Source organism: Bemisia tabaci, chromosome 5, assembly GCF_918797505.1.
Source record: "Bemisia tabaci chromosome 5, PGI_BMITA_v3".
NCBI classification, from domain to species: Eukaryota; Metazoa; Arthropoda; class Insecta; order Hemiptera; family Aleyrodidae; genus Bemisia; species Bemisia tabaci.
Genome location: NC_092797.1, coordinates 34,282,398 through 34,306,032, shown reverse-complemented (window position 1 = coordinate 34,306,032; position 23,635 = coordinate 34,282,398). Strand labels below are relative to the sequence as shown.

The 23,635-nt window shown below is 39.0% G+C and overlaps 2 protein-coding genes across 8 annotated transcripts in view; one reads left to right on the top strand and one right to left on the bottom strand.

The window, feature by feature from the left end:
• Window positions 1–13,172, top strand: part of LOC109037514 (protein D3) — a 21,587-nt gene extending 8,415 nt beyond the window's left edge. For 3 of the 6 annotated variants that reach the window (XM_072300610.1, XM_072300604.1, XM_072300608.1), the window contains one exon: window positions 801–1,233. In XM_072300610.1, the coding sequence (XP_072156711.1) occupies window positions 801–921 (121 nt within the window). In that variant the 3' untranslated portion in view covers window positions 922–1,233. Of the gene's footprint in view, window positions 1–800; window positions 1,234–9,058; window positions 9,215–13,009 lie in introns of those variants that run through there. The other 3 variants (XM_072300606.1, XM_072300605.1, XM_072300609.1) reach the window with 3 other exon arrangements.
• The window catches only part of cn (Kynurenine 3-monooxygenase cn), a 23,580-nt gene continuing 13,077 nt past the window's right edge, over window positions 13,133–23,635 (bottom strand). The window contains exons 6-11 of one of the 2 annotated variants that reach the window (XM_019052228.2): window positions 20,076–20,247; window positions 19,013–19,264; window positions 17,761–17,850; window positions 16,526–16,666; window positions 15,533–15,694; window positions 13,133–13,331 (exon numbers count right to left, since the gene is read on the bottom strand). In XM_019052228.2, the coding sequence (XP_018907773.2) occupies window positions 13,260–13,331; window positions 15,533–15,694; window positions 16,526–16,666; window positions 17,761–17,850; window positions 19,013–19,264; window positions 20,076–20,247 (889 nt within the window). In that variant the 3' untranslated portion in view covers window positions 13,133–13,259. The remainder of the gene's footprint in view (window positions 13,332–15,532; window positions 15,695–16,525; window positions 16,667–17,760; window positions 17,851–19,012; window positions 19,265–20,075; window positions 20,248–23,635) is intronic. The other variant, XM_072300603.1, reaches the window with a different exon arrangement.

Here is a 23,635-nt window from a genome sequence, read left to right as displayed (position 1 = left end):
GATGTCCCTCTTCTTATTTTTTGACACGGAGTGATAATGGGTGCCGAAATCAGCCGAAATGGGCAATTTGCCCGTTTTGAGGTTAGAAAATTGCGTGCTTGGGTGTTGCGCACCACTCTGATCATCTCGAAATTTTGGCTCAAGGTACTTAAGTGGGTCACTTAAGAGGTGAGACGATAAAACCGGATGTTTCTCTCTACATATTTCTCCACGCCTAGTCATCAAAGGAGGCTATGGTGGCATTTTGGCCGTTTTGAGGTTAGAAAATTGCGTTTTTAAGTATGGCGCACCACTCCGATCAACACGAAATTTTTTCTGTATCTTATTGGATGTATAACTTAAGAAGAGAGACAATTTTTGTTTGTGTCCTCGTTTCCATACGTCACCTAGCGCGAAAAAAGGAAAAAAATGATGATTTTTTTAAAATTTTACGAATTTTTTTAGAAGCTAAAATATTATCCGATGATAATGAATTTTTTCCTACAAAAACTAAGCTAATTGATGTAGATTCTGACAAATTTTGGTTCAATTCTATCGAAAATTACGAAAGTTATGAGGAAAAGACGTTAGCGTAGTCAAAAATAGCCCCAAAAAGCGGTTTTTTGGGGATCTGAGGGGGGGCGGAGGGGGTTGGGGGGCTAAAATTCCCCAAAACCTAAGTTTTAGGACACCCTTGATGACTTAAAATGGTTAAAATAAAAATCCGTTCACAAGGGCATTTTGACATGCTTATCCCGGGATACCCTTTTTCAATATACTGTTTTTATTAGTTTTTTATGTGGTCATGGTATCTGTCATAGGTCTGATGTTGGGCGGGTCAGGTTTTCGACCAACACTTTTGCCAACGATTATAACTATGGGGACCCGTGGGCCATGAATTTTTGGTACATGTCTCACGATAACAAGCGATGGCACAAGTGACATTCTATATCGCACTTAACTCCTTGGTTTATATACTTGCATATTCTTTTTTTGAATGTATGTAGATTTATTCACTGTACTATATCTATTTAAGAAGAAAAAAAAATCATGACGTTGGCTGGAAGGTCAAATTCGTCACAGTAGTGAAGTAACGATTCTTGAGATGGCAAGATAAGGCTCAGCCTACTTGAATGTATGTAAAATGATCGATTAATAATGATAGAGTTAAACAGAGGAAACAAATAGTGTTACCAATTTGCGTCAATTGGAAATATCACTGGCTCAATGCGCTGTCAAAAAAAAAAGAAAGAAGAAGAAGAAAAAAAAAGATTTAATACGGCTGTAAGAGCAGACTGTTAAGGCGTTTGACCGAAATATGTCTCCACCAGAGCTTAACATAGTTTGTCTCAGAATCCGGTTGTGTTTGAATTATTGGCGTGCAATAACGATGTGGCGCTGTGACGATACGTCAACAATTTTTGAACATTTTGACGATAAAGCCAAGAAAAGACAACAGCTCTCGCGCATAAAACTGAGGAATCATTTGTGATGAAAAAAATTGCAAAATTTGGGAAACGAAAGCAGGATTTTGCTGACAAAAAGTACAGAATTTGATACAAGACTGAATTACTATGACTAATGCGATGCTTATTGCGAAGCCAATTTCTGATGGATTTATTTCTTCGAATTTCGTAACAATTTTCATGTAAGTGATTCTCCAGAGTCATGCGCTATGACCATCGTTGTTCTTTTGGAGTGGAAGTCATAATTAGGTACTAATTAGCAAAATTTCCAACGTGGCACGGACTAGAGCGATTTTCCGGGAAAATTTGTGAATATTTCTCTTCCAACTTTACAGAGGATTTCGTCTGTAATTCATTCTAAAAAATCTAAAAATCGTAAGTAAAAATGTTCATAATTTTTGCTAATATTTAATTTTTTCTGAAAGGAAATTCGGCATAATTCGAATGCTCCTTTCTTAGCACGACAGAATACTGAGCTATCCGAAATTTTTGAGGAGGAATACTTCCAGGCTTGTTGTCAGTTCAGGATCGTTCTCGTGAGACTCCTAAACAGAGACATTGATCCTGAGATTCCGAGCGTGCCATGGCATAATTGAAACCATCTGGGCTGAGAAAATTTGAACTCTCTCGACTTCCGATCCTGCATTTTATAAGATAATTATTCAAGCGATAAAAGTATGAATCAGTGGCGAGGCGTGAATGATCGATTATCGATATTTACCCATTTGAAGCTATGGTAAAGAATCGATTATTGCGAACACCCTGTATATCGATCCTTTTCCATACGTTTAAATGGCAGACCAATCGGTCCATCTCAGAGCACGCCACGCTACTGCGTGCTGATTATTAAAATTGATAGACAAAGCAATAGACAAAGAAGACAAAAAGGATTTGGAGGGATCCTATTGGTAGAAGCGGGTGGTTGCAATGGACAAAGGAGGTAGGTAATATAATAGACTAACTAACGGCAACCCACGAGAGACCCGACAGTTAGTCTATCATTGTCCCCTTAGTCTATGAGAACCACCCATTTCAACCAATAGGATTGCTTTATACCCCCTATATCTTATTTGTTTATAGCTTTTTCTATCAATTTCGATAATCGGCCCGCTGTTTAAAACTGACCTAGAGTCCCTTTATACCCAGAGTTACGACATCAGTAGTTATAAAATACCGAAGCAGATTCAGTTTAGATCTTTTTTTAGACTCGATTTACATCTGAAATCTCACTCCCCAATTACGAGACCAAAAGTTATAATTGTGCTATAAACTAGAGAGAATCAGAGTGGCAAGCCACCCAAATAAACACCTAACTTCTCTTTTTTTGTTGATATTTGTTGTATTTTATTTATTTATTTATTTATTTTTTCATTTATAAACTATCACTGACAAGCTTCCTTAATCTAACGTATATTATAACTACTAAAATAATTACGCAAACGTCCAAACCTTCAAATTCTTCAGATTTGAAATCGCTCCCGTAATTGTTTTAAACAATCAAGATACCGTTTCTCTCTTCACCGCTTCCATTTATAGTCGAGCCGTGCAGCCGAAGATGTCTTTTGTGCAGTGATCTTGCAATTATTAACACAACCAACATATACAAAATCGCCTTAATAGTTAGTAACAAACATTCTAATCCCAGGGTTTCTTCATCATTCTTGATTTTCCTCGCCTGCTTGTTTTCTTTTGCGATTAGAATGATAACAGTCGATGTTTTGTTATCTTTACTCCACAACTTTTCAGACGCTCTCTCCGTGTACTTTTTTTGCTTGCACAAACTTTCCGCATCAGCAAGGAGGATTTTGAGGTACTCGGTACTCGCATTCATGTTTCCCTCAAACTTGCAGCGCTGTTTGATTTTCTCATTTAGTTGGCATGTACCATTGTCCATTCTATTTTCTCGTACACCGATTTCCCAAGCAGTCAGATGCCCTCTATCGGGGTGACATCTTTCCAACAGCTTTAATACGTCCGCCTGATAGTTAGCGTGGTCCTGACAGCTAACGTTTATAAAATACCCCAATCCGCCAGCCCCCGCACCGCATCACAGATCCTATCAATCAAATTGTGTTTATAAACTTATCCGAAATGGCTGCACAGCGACTCAAAAAATGATGGTCAGAACCTTTTGGGGCTTCTATACACACTCTGAGACCATCGGATATTTTCGGTACTTGTAGGTTTGTTTTTAATTGACTTCCGGAAGTGAAACTTGACCCGCGCTCTGCATGGGGACGATGTACCAAAATGTTACACACACATAGAGTGTCAATCTCATTTATACAAGAAGCCAATCAATCTGAAATACATTTCAATTAGTGTCCGAAGCAGAAACTTGACCCGCGCTCTGCATGGGGACGATGTATCAAGATGTTGCACTCCTTCGTTGGTCGCTAAACGTAAATGTACAAGCCAAAGTGTTCGATGAAAGAATGGTTTTTTCGAGAGTTTCACTTAAAATAAAAAAAAAAAAACTAGTCAAGAAAAATATTACTAAGAGAAAAGAGCAGCATAGAAGCAAAAAACGCAAAGGCCTAATAATTTATAAATTATGGAGACTTTTAAAGATAAAATTTCTGCATTCATTGTAAATTTAAAAATATTACATGTTAAATACTGATGATAGCTGATAATTTCACGAAATAGATTACAATAAAAAGAACTAATGGTCAGAACTAGGGGTCCGGGAAGCTTCGCATTTGCTTCGTATCTTGCAAAGCGCGAGGTCGGAAAAAGCGAAGCAAAGCGAAAATTTCGCGATAATTCAAATTTTCGCGCTCTTTCGGAATCGATACCGATTACCGATGATTGATGGATAAGTCTCCGCGAAAACCAGTTCTTTGCGCATGCGCTTGCGGCCGCTCCGCGTTAGAGTACCTGTATAGCGAGAGTATGGACAGATCGCTTCATGGAGGGCTTAGGGCCCAAAAGTGCAGCCACCCTTCTAACCAACTTCTAACGCACAAAATTTCACTGCCAGTCTGCAGATTCCAATTCTAACCATGATGGCAAAGAATATACAGAAATGAGCGTTCTTCCGCGAAATTGAGTAAATTTATGCAAAAACTGAGTCAAACACGTGCTTAATAAACGACGGTTCGTAACAATAGTATTCGTAAATCGTTCTGGATAATTGAAATTCATAGGTTGGCTGCATTTCTGGGCCCTAACTTTATTCGCAGAAGCATCGGTGAAGGCCTGATGGATTTTCGGAGTTTCACATCTGTCCATACTCTCGCTATACAGGTACTCTACTCCGCGTTATTTAGCGCCTTCTCTCCTATCCTCAATTCCATCATCATAAATTTTTTTGAAAAGTTTAAATCGATGATTTTCTTTTTTGTATATTCGTAGGTAATTTGTAGGTATTTTGTCGGTATTGCCATGTTTTAAATTAAAATAAATTAAAAAAAATTAAAAGGAAAATAAAAAGTAAAAACCGTTTTAATGTTTTAACATTCCGTGATAATTAAAGCAAACCCGATGACAAATTAAAAAAACAAACAAACAAACTAACTAACAAACAAACAAACAAAGCTTAGATCTGCTGGCACCCAATAAAAATGTATTCTTAAAATTTAGAGGAAAATGGGGAAAATTAAATTAATGTATTCTTCACGTATTTCTCGATTTTCAATTAAAGTTATCGCCGCCGCACGCTAAGTCGCGACTCGTAAGACTCGTTGGAATGACCGCCACGAAATTCCGCAGGTTGCATCCAGCGTATTTGAAGGGTTTTTTTTTGTCCGCTTCGCTTCGCTTTGAAAAACGCCGCTTCGCGGACCACTAGTCAGAACGAAACTTCTTTCTTCCGGAATAAAGTATTACCCAAATATTATACGGTCAAATTCGTGTACAATATGCGAGTCTCTTAAGCATTCAAATTGTGAAATAAATCTATAGAAAGAAAAAACAGATTGAAAATGGTGGAAAAAAACGTGCCCCCATACAAATGTTAATTCTTAAAATTTCGTTATTAACAAATCAAGTTCGAACTGGGTATTTTCTACTGTGCTTCTTCAGTATTAAAATTAATTCGGGCACAGGATTACGATAATTGGCGTTCCACAATCTGTGAATATATTTATTCAGGCGAGCGTTAATACAGATAGCATTTTTGGGGAGGATGCAACTTACGGACAACAGGTCTTAAACTTTGAAGAGAAAACTTATCATTTTTTTCCGGTAGATAAATTACTTTAAAAAACTGAATCGGTGGGTCGGCATTCATATGTTGTGGCAGAAGAAGAAACAAGTGTTCGAAGTGAGAAAAATCCAAAGTCTCGTGGTTGAAGCGATGAAAAACTAACACTTGAGAAAGAACTCGATTGGAAGAAAAAACTAAGTCTCAAAAAAAGAGAAACTGGAAAAAAAACTAAGTCGCAGGATTGGTAAAGGTGGTGGGAGGCAGTTGGAGCAGAAGAGGGGTGAGCACAGAACTTGAAAAAACACAATAGAATTTTCGTAGGGATCCGTCGAGCTTATATAATAAAGTCGGCAAGTTCGTTGCTACGTATTGTAGCCAAAACAAAACATGCGGTAGACTGACGCAATATTCGACCAATCCATGCTCGCGAAAATGACGCAACCTTCTTCCAATGAAAACAACGGAAAAATGCGCTTGAGCGAAAACATTGACCGGGAAAAATAAGGGAGCGGGTAAGGGCGTTTAGAAAATCGGTTTTATAATAATCGGCGGGCGGGGTTTTACTATGCGAAGGGTCATGGTTCGGGTAAATCACCTCGTTCCTGAACTTGTTGCGTGGAAGGTTGAAGGAAAGCGGATGGCGTGTACCTACAACACAATTAAGTCAGATGCATTATGTAAATTAACCGCCGGGAAAAAACATTGATCAATACTGGTCACTGAGTTTACTGACTTGGGTGCTGAGCGAGGAGATCAATGCGGAAGAAAACGACAGGAAACGTTATGGAAGCTGGGCGTTTATTTAGGTGGCTGGCCACTCTGATTCTCTCTAGTTTGTAGTACAATTATAAAGTTCGGTCTCGTAATTAGGGAGTGAGATTTCAGATGTAAAACGAGTCTAAAAAAACGATCCAAACTGAGTCTGCTTCGGCATTTTATAACTACTGACATCTCAATTCTGGTCGGGCTTGGTTGGGCTCAGAGACAACTGGAAATGGCCTAACATGAAATCCAATTCTGATTGGTTCTCGCTCATGGAGTCACAAAAGAGTGCACCATAGAGTACATAGAGTCGTAATGTAAATGGGAGAGCTGGCGCCATGTTCTGCTCGACGAATTCCGAGCCCGGTGTGCGCCGAGTTCGGGTCGCTTTTTCGATGCATTTTCGATCCAAAATGGCGGTGTGGAATACGTGGTAATTCCTATCTCCTTTGTTGTTGTTGTTGTTGTTGTTGTTGTTGTCATCGGATGGCCGGGTACCCGTGCATCGCAAACAATCGATTATGTATCGAAAAAGTGACCCGGCGTCACACAGGAGTCTCGGAATTCGGGACATGGAAAATGCTTAAAAGTGGCGCCAGCTCTCCCACTTACATTACGACTCTATGTACTCTATGGAGTGCACCAAGATGGTGGTGGCTCGAATGTGAACAAAAATAATGAAAATGTAACCAAATTGTGATTTGTCAAGAGTGAATTGTTATTTTCATCGCACCAAAATGAAAATAGACAAAGAAATTATCCACAAATCAATCTAATTTTATTTTATTGTAATTTCTTTGGTTAGGTTTTGATCAGTTTTGTTGATGTTGTTGTTTTTGGATGACAGGCATCGCAGGATTCCTTATCCTAACCCTCAATATCGTTCGTTTGGGTGCACACTTTTGTGACACCATGGCCAGCCAAGGCCAGCCCGCAGCCCGGGCCAGCTAATAATGGAGATGTTCTTACTCTGGATATAAAGGGAATCTAAACCGATCCACTGTAGCACCTGCGTGTGACATAAATATGTATAGATGAAAATTCGATGAGCTTTCGATGGCGAGATCGTTCATTTCCGCGTCGAGCTGAGCTTTCTGACTGCTGCTTACGGGATTCAAACCGCGAATCTCGGTTACCGCGTAATTTCTCAGCTGCGTTAATGCGGCCACGAATCGTTGAATGAGACGTCACGTCAAAGCATTCGTTCCGATTTCTGACAATGACTAGAGTACCTATATTGAGAGAGTATGGCCACTGGGTCCCATGGAGAGGCTTAGGACCCAAAAATGGCGGTGTTTTGTTATGGTTCTTGTGGATGGGAGGGGGGTCATTGCCAACTTTTGACGGTTATCACCAACCGCACTTGCTGCCAACCTTACTACATCTAAGATCATTTTCCTCAAAAATTGCACACGATTAGCCTTAAAAATACATATGTAAAAAAGTCGCAATAGTGCATTTGGGTAAAGTTCTCGTTACGTTAAGCAAAGACAACTACATTTTGAATCATTTTGCATTACATTAACTTTATGGCGTCCGCCATTTTTGGGTCCTAAGGGCTCCATTCAGCCTAAGATGGCTGAGCCAATCAGAGGTGGTAACTCCAGTGGCCATACTCTCTCTTAATATAGATACTCTAACAATGACTAGACAAGCTTCGATTCGGAGAGCGAATTTTTACCGAGATTTCGCGGGTCACCTTTATCCCGGTAGCTTTTGATAAACGGGTAGTAATCTGAGGAGGAACGCTCCCATTTCCGGGAAATCCCAGTTGAAATCCACTTTTCCGGGAAACTTTTAGCATATTTTCGAAACTGAACAGAGTATCTTTACAGGGAGAGTACATGGACAACCCGAAAATTTGGAACTAAGGTTTGATCAGGTCATGTAGCTCTTAGGGCCGAAAAAGGCAGCCAACCAATGAACTCGATCCAGTGTACCAGTGTACCAGTGTACCAGTGTACCAGTGTACCAGTGTATCCAATACTAATTCAAACTCCGAGAGTAGGTGAACTGATCAAAAATTACCAAAGAACGTATAAAATTTTGACCTCGCATACATTCTCTTAGTTTCAAAGTCTTAATCTCTAAAAACGCTTGTTTACAATGCGCTGTCGGCCCTATTGATTAATCTTTCAAATGCATAGGTTGGCAGCGGCACTTTTCTAGTGACTTCCGTTTTTCACGTTGTCGCCTTTTTGGGCCCTAAGAGCTACATAAATCGAGTTGTCCATACTATCCCTATGAAGGTACTTTAAGCTGAACTAGAGGCCAGGCTTAAAAGTCTGCAGAGGAGAGATAGGGCCCCAACGTGTTCCCAGGCGTCTCAGAAACTAAAATTCAGAAACACCCGGCTTGGGAGTTAAAAAATCAATTAGTTAGGAAATCAGTGCCACCAATAAAGAGCCCTACGAAACGCGGACAAACTAAGCCGTAACCAATGATGGCCGAATGTTCGATTATCGATAATTCCTCATTTGAAGCTGTGGTGAAGAATCGATTATTTAGGTGCTCTTCGCGAAGACTCTGTGATCGATCCTTTTTATAGGTTCAAATGGCATATCAATCGATTTATCGCAAAGCGCGCCACACCACACCACTTGTATGAATATGTATTCACTTGTCATGAGTTCAGGAAGAACATGACCGAAACGCACTTAATTATGCGCAAGCAGATGAGAGGGGTACTTTAATGTTTCAGACAGTTCATCTTGGAGTGTCTTCTGATGAACTATTGAATAGGAGAGGCATGTCATGATCAGAATCTGGCAACACTGCATGTAAGCCCAGCCGCCGGGGCAGATGTCGAAGCGGCACATTGAATACAGACATCATGACGTCCATAGTCTATACCGTATCTTTACTAGTTTTTTATTTCTCACATTTATCAAGGCACTTGGAAATGACCGAATTTATCATCCGCGCACCGAGTTGTTCTTTCCTTCCCCCTCAACGACTTGTTTTCAATTTTCTTTCATTTCCCTCAACTTTTGAAATTGTGCCTCCCCCGTTTACCCCCCCCCCCCCCCCCGAGGGAGGCTAGGGGGGTTCGGGACCATAATATTCAGATGCCTTGTAGTCGATTACCTGGAAAACCGTCTTTTTCCGGAGAATCTAAGTCAATTTTTGACCAAAGAGAAATTATGGAGGGGGCCGCTGTCCCCTCTTTGAGTTATCATTTTTGGGGGTAAAGTGGTCCGAATTTGGATTTTTAAGGGTCAATTTCATGGTCAAAGAGGGATTCAGAAGGGTCATTAAGGGGTGTGATTTTTCGTACTTTTCAATTTCAATGCAGTCGAATTGCAATTTTATCGGGAACGACGACTTTTGGGATTGTCATCCCCCCTTTACCTCCCGAGGGGGGGCTGGGGGAGCGTCCATGAAATTCGGATTCCTTGGGATCGATTCTCCATTCAACCCTGCGATCCCCGACTTCGTGTGACCTAAAACAACCGAGAAAAAGGTCTGGTGCAGGTGCGGTCTGGGACACCCTGCATACAAAAAATTTGTAGAAAAGATTCTAATCGTAAACAAACAAAAAAAAACAGTCAATTCGGTGTTTTTTTATGAATTTGGGAAATATTAACTCAATCTCTGTTTGTATTGAAGGATCGTGTAGGCACGTGCTTCTCGTCCTCTATCTTCTTCACTAAAAAAAAAAAAAGAAGAAACTCATTGGATCTAGACTCTAGGGTGCAGACTCTTGAAAACATTGACAAGAAAAAGGACTCTTGATTCAATCAGATTTAAGCTTAAATCAAAAGGAAATCCGCTCCAATTAAGAGGCTTGGTTCTTGATTTAAGCAAATATCTGATTGAATCAAGAGTATTTTTTCTTGTCGATGTTTTTAAGAGTCTGGACTCTAGATCCAATGTGTCTTTTTCCAGTGTAGCTCTAATATTTCTCGCACGTGCAGGAAAGAGGCTCAAATAACGATACTTGGTATCGTTACTTCTTAGGTACTAATCATTTTTCGACTACTTACTTTGTAGCTTATCTCAGATAAAAACTTGACCTGTGGGGTTTACGTGGCACATTATTGCTATCGACCCTCTCCCTCCGGCTTCTCATACTCTGTGTTAATTTTGTAGCTCTCAATTTCTTTTACTTATCATTTAACTCTAGCACTTCTCCCAATGGGACCGAGTTTGACAAAAAATTGTTGGCACATTTGTTTGACGCATTAAAATCGAACCGAGAAAAATTATTTTGAAATGTATTTCCCTGTGCGACGTAATATAACAGGTAAAGTTGAACGTCTTTTTTCGCATTCCGTAATACGTTTTCGTTTTCGTCATTTTTCCTACCTATCTCATTTTTCCCAAATCGTGATTTAGGTTCTTTAGTTTGATTGTCAGCATATGCCATCAGGAGACTGAAAAATTGAAACCAAAGCCTCTGAGCAGGCAGATACCCGTTTTCGGTGCCCAGCAAAAGTGAGGCAAATGAGCTTCTCAACCCGGCACTCATCTACAAATCATTGAATTGAATGAAAATTAAAGAAATTGAGGTAGTGACAAAATTTACCTTAGTTCTGTATTCCAAAACAGCATGCGGTAGAACATAAATGTACATAAAAAACTTAACATACAGTTTTACTGCGCACCCTTCTTCTAAATTTTTTTATTTTTCATCTTGCCATAAACAGAAAAAAATTCACTTTACAACGCAGGATTTTACGACAAGAAAAAGAAAAAAAAGAAACAAAATCATGCGCGTGATTTGAATAGTTCAGAGAACGCACTTTTTCACGAAATCGGCACGAAAAGCATTTCGAACGGAGAAAGCTTTTTTGTATACTCTAACACCCACGCCACGCTTCCACCGCACCATCATGAGAAAAGACGCAGGCAGTTCGTTAGAACCCGGCTGACAATTTACCCGGCGCGCGGCGCGGCGCACATTGGATCGAGTCAATTAGAGAGGTCGGACATGAAATTTTTGACTAAAACTGCAGATTCTGATGTTTATTTCGTCACATTTTCAATTTCAAGGGGTGCTTTTAGAAGAAAATTTTACGAGGAAACATATGGACCACTTATAAAACCTCAAAGTTGTGTATAAACGGAATTATGAGCGTTTAAAGTTTCAAACTTTTGTCCGACCTCTCTTATTGACTCAAACCACTGTGCGGCGCACAGTGGATCGAGTCGATTAGAGAGGTTGGACATGAAATTTTTTACTAAAACTGCAAATTTTGATGTTTATTTCGTCACATTTTAAATTTCAAGGTGTGCTTTCAGCAGGAAATTTTCAGAGGAAACCCAGTAAAGCCACTTTTAGAGCTTCAAAGATTTGTATAAACGGAGCTATAAGCGTTTAAAGTTTCCGAATTTTGTCCGACCTCTCCTATGGACTCGATCCACTGTGCGGCGTGGCGCTTCAGAGGAGGACTCGACTTTTCGATGCATCGTTAATCTCTTTTGGAGCAGAGCATAAAACGTCCACCCGCGCACAGACTATAGGGGCTCCATACTGCCGTGCTAAGGAAAAACGTCGTATGAACATTCGAGGGTTGCAATCCTTGAATAAAATCTTTATTTTTGAAGAAAAATATGAATATTTTTCCATGAAATTTTTAGAGACTTCAGGTGAAATTGCGAACCAAATCAACTGAAAATTGGAAGGAAAATATTCATAAATTTACCAAGAAATTCGTGTTTTATCAAAGGAAATTTGGCAACGCCTAAAGGCTCATACGGCGTTCTTCCTCAGTGCGGCAGGATATAGAGGCTCATCGATGGAACTGTTGACTGTTGCGTTCCAAAGATCGTCGGGCCGTCGATCTTTGGAGGTGCCCGATATGATTGGGACAAGTCGCTGATCAGATCTTGAGATTTTAAAGGAATTTTGTGCAGAAATGGCTGAAAAATTGAGGAATTAGTGCCAGTTTGAGAGCCCCAGTTTATGCGTGAGGCGACCGTTTTCGAGTGATGAAACCGATGAAGTCCGATGAAAAGTCCTATGACGTAACCGATCCAGTTTAGAAGCGTTTCGATGATTGTTTTGATGACGGGTTCGTTATTATTTTGGTTCTGGTTTATGTGTTTCTACAAATGGTCAAGTGGACTTCTTCTGACATTTCTCATGGAAAATATCGTTGTTTATTTATTTTTTTAAATGGACCCTCTGCTCCTTCAGTTGTTTGACCCTAGCAGCTTTTTCATCTGATGAATCCTTCGCTTCAACAATGCTTCTAACCCCCCCCCCCCCCCCCCGATGAAAATGTTGCATTTTAATGGGGACCGAGCTCATTGTTAACATGAGCGAAATATTGTAACTACGACTAGAAAAGTAGGCAGTATCTAAAATACACTATGCATAAGCATTGTAAAAGCAACGGTTTTTTTTTTTTTTTTTTTTTTTTTTTTTTTTTTTTTTTTTTAAATTTACCTGTGTGAGGCTGAACCAATTTTAAGTAACCCCCTTCAGCGGTTGAATCTCGGCGGCGGTTTACTGTGTAGCTTTTTTATGAGTTGAAGGGAAGAACATACTTTGATTTCCTACTAGCGACTGCCGTCCCGTATGCTTCCTCTGCTCACATAATGGGATATGTGTACGTGTAGCAAGATCTGATATAATCAGGTCTCATTGTATTTGCGCTTACGATTAGAGCAAGATTTTGAATTTTACTCGTATTTTCGATTTCAGAACTAAGGGTGGTCGCGTATGATTATACCGATTCAAATCTGAAAGATCATCTGAAATGCGATCAAATCGTTTCCTTTGAGCTACACAAAGAGGCGAGTTTATCACAAGAAGTGTACATAAAAATTTCGAATCGATAATTTATTATAAAAATCTTCCAAAATAATTTGCTGCTTTGAGTTTTATTTTATACTTCTGCACAGTATACATTCGCTGTGTTCATTCATAATAAATGTTTCGTAAGTTTGCAAGCTCATGTAAAGAAATAAGCAGCCAAGATTGAAACTGCGAGAACTAAAACGACCAAGAGACCGGCGTTCAGCATCTGAAAAAAAAAAAAAATAAAATAAAAAAAAAAAAAAAAAAAAATCCGTATTAGGAGATGTTGCAATTTTTACTGTTTCGATACTTTTAAGTGTAGGTCGACCCAATACATTTCTACATCCCCATGTTTGTGCGAGAGAAGGGAAGTACTAAGGGCACCTAAAAAAGTTGACTTACTTTCAAGTTGCATCTCTTGAGGTATATTATTTTCAGCGGTGGAGGGTACGCAAGTTAGACGGCACTTCGCGATACGGAACTATAATTTCTGGTTCATCTGTAGAAACACTTATTGTCTTAGGAAAACTGATGATCCATACGTCGTTTTGCTAAACTGAGCTAAAAATTATAGTTTCTAATTGCAAAATGCAGTCTAGTTTTGCTTTTCTTTTGACACCTGTTTTAGTTATTGTAGTTGAATTTTTTTCTCATTCGGTGTCCCATTCCATCGGTCATGGAGACCTAAACATTGTCCGTAAAACGGAGCATAGCATCTTTACAGCGTTACCAAATAGTGGATGTTTTGCAAGCGGTATGCACCGCTGCCTTTTTCGTATGATAATTCAAATCAAGAATAATTTCTGGGAGTTTTTGTTTTGCATCGTTCTGTAAGTACATCCATTATGCACTGTTAAGGCGTAAATACACACAGGCAAGCGATTAATGGCCACGATTGAAAGACGGAAGCCAATGGAGAGCCTGGATTTCGATCCATTGACGTCGATCTATCGAAATCCAGGCTCTCCATTGGCTTTCGTCTTTCAATCGCGGCGATTAATCGCCGTGTGTATTTACGCCTTTGGGTATATCTATGGCCAAAGTGCAAAACCATGCATTTTCACTGCGTATTTCAAAATTCTGCACCTATTTTATTTTTTCGAAGAGAAGTAAGCCACCTTGATAGCTTGATTTTTAAACAGAATATTGTGCTAACAGAGAAGAAAGAAGAAATCAAAGAAGTTTCAAAGAAATTACGTTGACTACAGTTTTGCAAAAGAAAAAAAATAATAAAATAAAATCCAGTAAGACAGAAAGTCTGCAGCGTCCGAGACGGTGGTATGTGGTTTCGTGGTTACGTGATAGTGGACATTGATGTACTAATGGCGAAACTCCAAAAGCACGTGCCTCGTTTGCGGTGTTTTAAAATCTTCGCTTTCAACTTAATTTTTTGAAAGAGAAAAAATCAACATCATTTTCGTAAGTTTTTACAGAACTTTCCTTTGTAATAGGACAAAATGTCAAAAAATAAAAGTCCAAAGTACAAAAATGTCCTAAGTCAAAAAATTCCACATCTAAAGCATGTCCAATTATCTAAAATGTCTAGTAGCAGTATTATGGCTAAAAATAAAAATGCCCAAATGTGACATAATTTTACAAAGTGGCATAGTAGACTCGGCTTTCTGTAGAAAGTACACTCGCGTCCAGTGGTGACAAAAATTCAAAGACGAAGAGATAAAGACTATATTCTCCGATATCTTAGGGGAACAGCGTATTGTGTTCGAGTTAGCAACGAGCCGCAAGACAAAAGTGATGAGGAAGTTATAAAAACAGGTAAATGACAATATTAATTATGACTTATAGTAACACCGGGCATTTTTTATTCGGGCCATTTTACCGCTACTGGACATTTCAGACACTTGGACATTTTTTGCTCATGGACTTTTTTACATGGGCCATTTTCTTACTCTGGACATTTATTTTTGGACATTTTGTCCTATCACCCTTTCCTCACACAGAGAGGAGAAATCACAAAAGTTTGAAAAAATTGACGTTGAGTAGTTACCATTAAAAAAATGAAGTATGACAGGAGGTCTGCGACATCATCTCAAACCGAGATGCGCGGTACGCGGTACTGCTTATTGTTTATTCTTGGCGCATGCCTTTTTTAGGATCAGTAAACTGGCAGCAGTGTAAAATATTCTTCACAATAAGGACTTATTAGTTGACAGTTGACACAGGTGCTCAAACAAATTTTTATTCTCTTACAAGGGGAAAGTACGGACTTGCCACCTCCGATTGGGTTGATTTTCTTTTAACAGACTTTTTGAACCAATTCATCAACCCAATTACTTCCGTTTTCCTGAATGAGAAACAACGTGAATAAACAAATCTAAAAATCGGGCCTATCGGAGGCGGCAGGTCCGTATGGATAATTTTTTGGGGGGTCTAAATAACTTGAACCACGCTGTTTTGAAGTATACTCACCCTATCCTGTTCTTGTTTATTAGCGATGCACTTGCTGTACCTCATGTCCGAAAACGTGACAGAGCTGTACAGCGGAATCCAAAAACTGGGGAACAGTCTGTGGAGTAAATCGTCCATGTGCTTCCGCCAAATGAATGAGCGTCTAGAAACAAGGTCTCTCATCTACGGAAATGAAGAAAAACATCCCGAACCTCGATTAAAACTGTTGAAGTTGTATTCGCATTTTTCATTTAATTGTTTGGAGTTTTGGGGGAAGAACAACTAGACGCTAATGTTTGATATACATATCGACGGTGAAAGTCGGCAATCACATAACTCGTTTTGCGACGTCGCAGACTTCCTGTCATACTTTATTTTTTAAACGGAAAACTACTCAACGGTAATTCTTTAAAACTGCCGTGATTTTTCTTCTATGTGCGAGGAAAATTCTGCAAAAACTTCAAGGAATCATGTCCATTTGTTCTCCTTTAAAAAAATAGCATAGTTGCGGAGATTTTCAGACACCGCAAACGAGTTATGTGATTGCCGACTTGCACCGTCGATATGTATGATGCCACGCGTCAAAAAGTTACCTATGTGAAAATAACTAAATTGCATAGTCACCACAACTACTTCCGTATACGATAAAAGAGGTGATAAAAATCAGATTTATTGCATATTCGTAATTTGCGCGGCAACTTATGGAAAGGTCTACCCTCCATGGTTAATCGCTATAAATTTTCTCATTGAGGAAATACTCACATTCAGGACCTAACGACCTTTTCCATTATACTGGCTCTTTTTACAAACATTATTTACTTTTAAAAATTGTTGCTCTGAATTCTGGATTTTTTTTCTTTAAATTCAATTCGTGCATTTCACAATTTTTTTTCTCAAGAAGCGAAAATTAGTCTTAATTGCTGTAAAGGGTAGGATGAAAAATTCTTCATGCACACAATAACCTCTGAGATAGTGGTTGTAAAATATATATATTTAAACTAACTCAGTACTTACTTCTACGTAGTTGTACATGGCTAAATCACAAACTGCTTCACCATCAAGGCATCGTAATTTGGAAAATTGAAGGAATGCTTGTTCCGTATTGAAATCCGTGATACGCAAAAGTTCATCTAAAATGAAGCAATCCTCCAAACCCTGAGAAGGTTAACAAAATATATTATAGTTAGCCATCATTTATGAAGAGTATTGCAACCGTCATGATCAAAACCGTGACAAACCGTACTTGCATCAAGTTTTTGATAGATATACCTGCTACATTAAAAAGGCTGACAGTTAGTTGTCGTCCACAAAATATGTAGCTCAAGAAATCGGATTTTCAATTTTTTCCCTCACCTCGTGACGAATCAATAACGCAGTTCAGCGGGCCGATTATTGAAATTGATAGACAAAGCTATCGACAAAGAAGACAAAAGGGGTATGGAGGCATTATTGGTGGAAGCAGGTGGTTACAATGAACAAAGGAGTTAGGTATTATACTAACTAACGGCAACCCGCGAGGTATCCTAGAATCAGTCCATCGCTTTCTCCCTTAGTCTATAGGAACCACCCACTTCAACCAATCGGATCGCTCCACACCCCCTTTGTCTTCTTTGTCTGTAGCTTTGTCTTTCAATTTCAATAATCAGCCTGCTGTATACTTTGCGCCTGCCTGATGTTAAAGGGCTACATTATGCTGGAAAAAAGTGAAGTTGATTTAACATTCTGGATGTAAAAAAGTGTGCGAGAACTTATAAAATACTGAATTACCGGCCACAGCAGTTGGTTTTACATCTTTGCATTGCTAAAGTAACTGCTGCATCAGGTAATTCAGCATTTCATAACTTCTCGCACACCTTTTTTACATCCAGAATGTTGAATCGACTTCACTTTTTTTTCGATGTAGATAGAGAGTTTTTAAAATTATCTTTACATAAGTGTATTTCTTTTCCTTTCGATTTTTTCATTCACTTCATCGTTTTCCTCAGGAGAGAACGTAACTTAATTTCGATGTTGTCAAATTTTCCCTCGCAAATTGCGGAGAATAACGAGGAGAATTTTGGCCATTCCTAACTGAAAATTTCACTGATTTTTCCTCGGCTTTCATGCAAAAAAACAGACAAATTTTGACTAAAAATTGTACTGTTACATTCTTGTAAATTAAGTTAATTGTTTGAGTCAATTGGCAACTTTAGAATGGAGTTACGTTGTTTCGCCGGGGAGACAACGACTTAAAGCTTTCAAAGACTCACCGCGTTCATTCCCTGGCCATAAAAAGGAACTATTGCATGGGCAGCATCTCCAATCATGACGACCTTACCTCCAGAGTGATAGGGATTGCACTGCAACAATGCGAGAAGAAATTGTCACATGTCATTAATTGGTGTTGAATTTAAAGGTTCTCTTATTACTTTGACTCCGAAGACGTGAGTCTCAACCAAAATCGGTCGCTGAAATTTATTCAGGAAGTACAAAAAACGCTGAAAGGCGTTAAAGACTTATGTTTTTTGAGCCTTCTTAAAACATAGGTTGTAGGATGAGATAGTGGTGATGATGTTGGAATAGAAACTGAGTATACGCTGAGAGGTTTCAGACGATTCCGCCCTTTAGTGAATTTAACATAATCCCGGAAATACTAGCGGATACATCACCCTTAAGTAAGGCTTGGCCATTTAAACTTCCAAGTGACATTTACTTTTTCGAAGAACCAGCTTACATTATTGTTAGATAGTCATATTCTTTAAAAATAGCTGCAAAGAGACATCTTTTCGGTCTGAGAGTAAGTTTCGCGAAATATTTTTCCTTTTATTTTCTAACTGAAAGCAAATTTATCTGATTTAGAGTAGGTATCAATGGCTAAATTTTGAAACCGCGTACCTTGCTCGTGGTGTATAGAGATGTTTGCTTTTATTACATATTTTTCGGGGGTATTATATATAAACGTTTATTGCTCGAGCTACACAAGGAAGGTATTTTTCAAATGAAGATCGAAATTAATAAAATTTTCAAGAAATTGAGATAGTTAGTTCTGCGGTTGAAAAATTAAAGTACCTATGACAAAAAGTTCTTCCAGCCATATGAGCCAAACACGTAGTTACCGAATTCGATCATTGATGTACTACTCGTATGTATCAAACTTTTATCCTGATTGTAACCTGATTTAGAATTTCCAAATCTTAAGCCTCGGACATGATATTTAAAAGGCAACTTGAGGGGAAGAAAGACCACCTTTATTACATGAAAAGTTCGTAGGATATTCTTCAAACAGAGAAGAGGGTTTCTTGAGATTCTTCGGAAATTGAGTCGGACAGTTTTCTAACGATACAGTTGAAGTGTGACAAAAATACTCCAACGTCAGAGTCCGTTTTACATAGTAGATCTGAGTTCAACCATTGATATGCCTTTTATCAAGCTTTTGAGGGTCATAACCTGTTCTGAGTCTCCTTCTTCCCAAATCGGAAGGTTCAACATAACATTAATAGGATAATTTCTTCTCCGACTTACCTTAACTGAAATTAAAGGAGAGGGTTTGCTCGCGAAGAAGTCCATGATTAATTTCTCCTTGCCTATTAGGTCAATTGCATCGAAGAAATATGTTTCAAAAAATTTCATTAATTTATCTGGACTTTCAAGTTTTGCGAACTCGTTCACGGGCATGAACAGCGTTACAGTCCAAGAAGCATCGCAGTTTGGCAACGCGATCATCATAAACGTCCGGCGAGGCCAAATATGCAAGTAGTTAGGATCCATTAGAAACTGGAAAAATAAACAAGGAAATTAATTGGAAAAATCGATTTTAAAATGTCGCCCTCATCCAATGGTATATGGGCCTTGAAGCCAAAAATTTAGATACCGCTGCGTGGAGGAATTCTCGTGGATTTCAGCACAACCCGCCCCAACTCCCCTCACTTCAATAAAGCAAACTTTCACCAAGACGCTTTGAAGTTTGCAATTCAAAAATCGTTAAAAAAGCTGCTCGTTCCAAAGTCAATAGAGAGGAGTCACGTCATGTCGTCGTATAGGTGCAACATTTTAGGCAGAAAATACTTATCTCTTTACACCCTATATCAGCACACAAATACAGGCAAGTGCCAATGTTTTAACGAGTTTGGATTTTCTTTTATCTTTGGTTAGTGTTTCAAGTTTGAGAAACAATTATTTTGGAGCTGAGTAACATCCAATATGTAATTTTTTTTTCTTATTTTAATGATAACTCTGAATAAAACGGTTTTAGTTAACTCTCCCACGAATATGTGAAAAATGTTAGATCGGCGTGCTTTCCACCAAAAACAACTAAATTTACCACATGAAAGAAGTAAAATTTCCGGCGGATCGGCAGCGGAAGGAGCTGAGATCTAATTTAATGGTTTGTTTGTTAAACATTTTGACTTGGTTCTAAATCAAGTTTCTTGTGTTTATCAAAGCGGGGAAAAAGGAACTTTAACATTTTTAGAATAAAATAATGACATTTGGTTAAAATCGGTGAACTTTAATTTTTGAGGTTTGCATATTTCAACTAATCTTGTTATCATAAAATCAGCCGCAAGCAAAATAAAGAAATGCTAACCTGTCCATCAGATCCAGATGAAATGTGCAGCTCAATATAGGCGTGTTCTATGTAATGTTGACTATAATTAAACATTGGCTGTTTTAGAAACTCTTTTCGCACCGTGGAGAAAGCCCCATCCGCTCCTATGATGACATCAGCTTTTGTTTTCAAGATGTCTCCATCTGCGGTTCTTTGAACAGAAAACAATTTGTTTATAAAAATTCGCATCATATTATGCGACACGGTATTAACCCTCTTCATCTTTTCCCACTTGCAGCCATAAAATAAAAAAATGCCTTCAATTTGTGTGAATACCACAGATTATACCTCCGCATTTGTACCCGAGACGTAATAGGACACTCATGAGGTCTTGCCTTGCATGCACTTTCTAGGTGCACTTGAACGCTGGGTGCTGGGTTCTAGGTTAGGAGCATACACTGCGTCATTTAAATGTATGATCTAGCTCGTGGGATACCTAGGAGGATAATGTGTTTATTTATGGACTAAAATGACTCTTGCTTGCATCGTGGATTTGAGAATAAATTGATTTTAGTGCGAAATACTGCCGCTGCCTATCGGAACGACCTTATCTTTTATCAAATACATACATTTTCCGGTCCACAATTTTTATTAAGGAGTTTCAAAATCTCCTTTCACGGATTTTGCTTTAAAATTATAAAATCTGGAAGATTCATAGATCGTAATATTCGTAACATAGGCAGATGAGGACGTGTTAAAGTTGAATATGAGAGAAAGAGAATAAAAGAAATATAAGAGAGAAGAAAAAGGAAGGTGAAAAAGAATAAGGGTGAAGAAGAGGCTGAGAAGGAAAAGTGTGATTGAGGAAAACTAAAAAAGATGTGCGAGAAGAATTTTCCTCCTGTATCTTTTTCTCCCTTCTCTTTTTCTTCTATCTCTTCATCTACCTCCACTCCTTTACCTTCCTTCTCTTCTTTCTTGTCTTTTTCCTTTTCGTTTCCTACTTCGTTTTTTGATTTCTAAAGCGTTCCCATCTGACATATGCTAGAAGGTCCTCAGCTTTTGCAAATCCATGTATCTCGTTTACGGTGCTTTAAAATCTCCACTCCCATTTAATTTTATTGAAGGAACGCTAGTCAACATTATTCCTTGGAGTCTCCATGACATATTTTTCGCACAAAGAAGAAAAATTACGAAAGTTTTAAAGCATTGACGTTGAATAATTTTCCATTTAAAAAATAAAATATAATAGGACGTTCATAAGGTTGCCAACTGAAATACGTAGTTTATGAGTTTTACCGTAAATAAGTGATTATTGAAAACTCTTCATGGCTGTAGGTATGACTTTCAATACCTGATTCCATCCAATTACAGAAAGTCTCAGGTTTAAAATACTCGAATCGATCAAACTGGGATCGGTAGAGAGCGTATAAAAATCATTCTTCGGAACATATGTAGATAGTACACTACATACCTCACACAGATGAGAAAAATTACAGAAGTTTTCAAGATCAAGAGATTTGTAATGTCGCGAGGGTGGAGCGATAGGACCGACGAAACCAGGCACCGTACTTCCGAAAGCGCTAAAATGAAAGAAAAAGGAAAAAGGGAGGAAGAAAAACAGAAAATACGAGAGAAAGTAAAAAGGAGAGGAGGGGGAAAGAATGAAAAAAGGAGAAAAGAGAAAAAAGAGGCGAAAATTGGCAAGTAAAAATGGAAACGAAGATGAAAAGGCATCGAGATGCGGCGCCTGAAAGAAATCACCTTTGGGTATGGTGTACCTTAATTTTTAAAAATGAATTTTTCGAGTCAACCGGAAGCTTTTGTACTATGGGGTTAAGAAAATATTATCTCCGAAGGAAAGACAAATTGACAAATTACCCGATGCGCAACGTCAAAAAAAGAGCAAGTTACAATTTCGACTTTTCGGCAATGGCACCTATCACTGTAATGTGAGGTTGACAAGGTACTGCCTCTCAGAGCCAAACAATTCAAGCATTTTGGCGTGTCTTCAAGCGTTTAGCCAGAAATGCAGGGGTCGAGAGGGTTCTCAAGAGCGAACGCCGATTTCCAGGATTTCATATGCATCGCCTCCTCGCTCGCGAGTTGAGAGGCCTTTTGTTTCGAATGCCCTCTCCGTTCGCAAACCAAAACCTTTTTGTCCGGCGCTGGCTCTTAGTTCCCGATACCTGAGGCATATTGCGGCGAAAGCGATACCCATCCCAGAACGCGATCGATTAGCGGGCTAATTCGATTGCCCTCAGAGAGGCGATGCCAATGACACTCGTATTCATATCCCATCTTGAGAGGCGAATGAAGAACGCCAGTTTATTCCCTCCTTATTCCCTCTCATCGCTCAGTGGTCGCCTGGTCGGGCGCGCCGCGCCGCGCTGGGCTGCTCATCCTGCATACGGTCCACGTTGACCCATGGTTGACCGTTGAGTCATCCTCCTTGTCCATCCCTCGGCTCCATCGCTTCCTGCGGGCTGCACCAGGTCGTCTGAATGCACTACCAGCCGAGCACAGTTCATTGACACGCTAGTAAGATGAGAGTGAAAACGACGAAAACACCCCGGACGGTTAATTTTTTCGTCTTGTCAATTTCTTGACATGTTTCGCTCGGTAACCGATCATTTCAGTTAAATGTCCACCTAAGCCGCGGCAATTTCTCCTTCTGAAATATTGTTATCACACGTTTCCATTAATTTTTCTTCGCCCCCTCCCCCCTCTTCAGGGTTTTGCTTGATTCTCCACCCCTTTCCCCCAATACCAATATTAAACGCATCGGGCTATGAAATATGATATTCATGTTCTTAAAATTGAACGCAACTATGCAATTCGAATAAGTCAGACTTGCTTCAAATTTCCGTCCTTGCTGTATGTCGAAACACTTTTTATCCACCGGTTTTTAATATTTTTCATTGATTTTTTTCCATTTTTATTACCTATTTATTTTCCTCTTAATCTTTAATTCGTTTATTCACTGCTAATCCAACTGAGTATTTTTTAATATTTTTTGCATTTCATTTATTCTTTTTTATTTTATGTGATTGCCGGCTCACACCGCCGAAATATACCTTGAAAAACAATAATTTGGCAGTGGGTATTGTTTTTCCTATGTTTCCGAGGACTCAATGCTCTCTTTTAAGGTCAAGATACACACGGCGATTAATCGCCGCGAGTGAAAGACGAAAGCCAATGGAGAGCCTTGATTTCGATGTATCGACTTCAATGGATCGAAATCAAGGCTCTCCATTGGCTTTCGTCTTTCACTCACGGCGATTAATCGCCGTGTGTATCCAGGCCTTTATCTAAATCACCTGAAACTCTCACAGTACAGTATTCCTGAAAATTGGCAACCTTGGAATGTCCATTTCTCTTCATCGCGGCAGTATGTAGTACTGAAGTGTGCCTAAGGAATTATTTCCTCTCAAAAAATGTTTTCTCCAATTGAAATACAATACGCCGATCAGCGAGGAGCTGAAAAAAATTCAAATTCGAGAGAATTCCCCCGGTTACAAGCTAACACATGATAAGTATTACTTGCTCCGTACACTCCTACTCGTGTATAGACGTGTTGAAGTGTACACTCCTACACT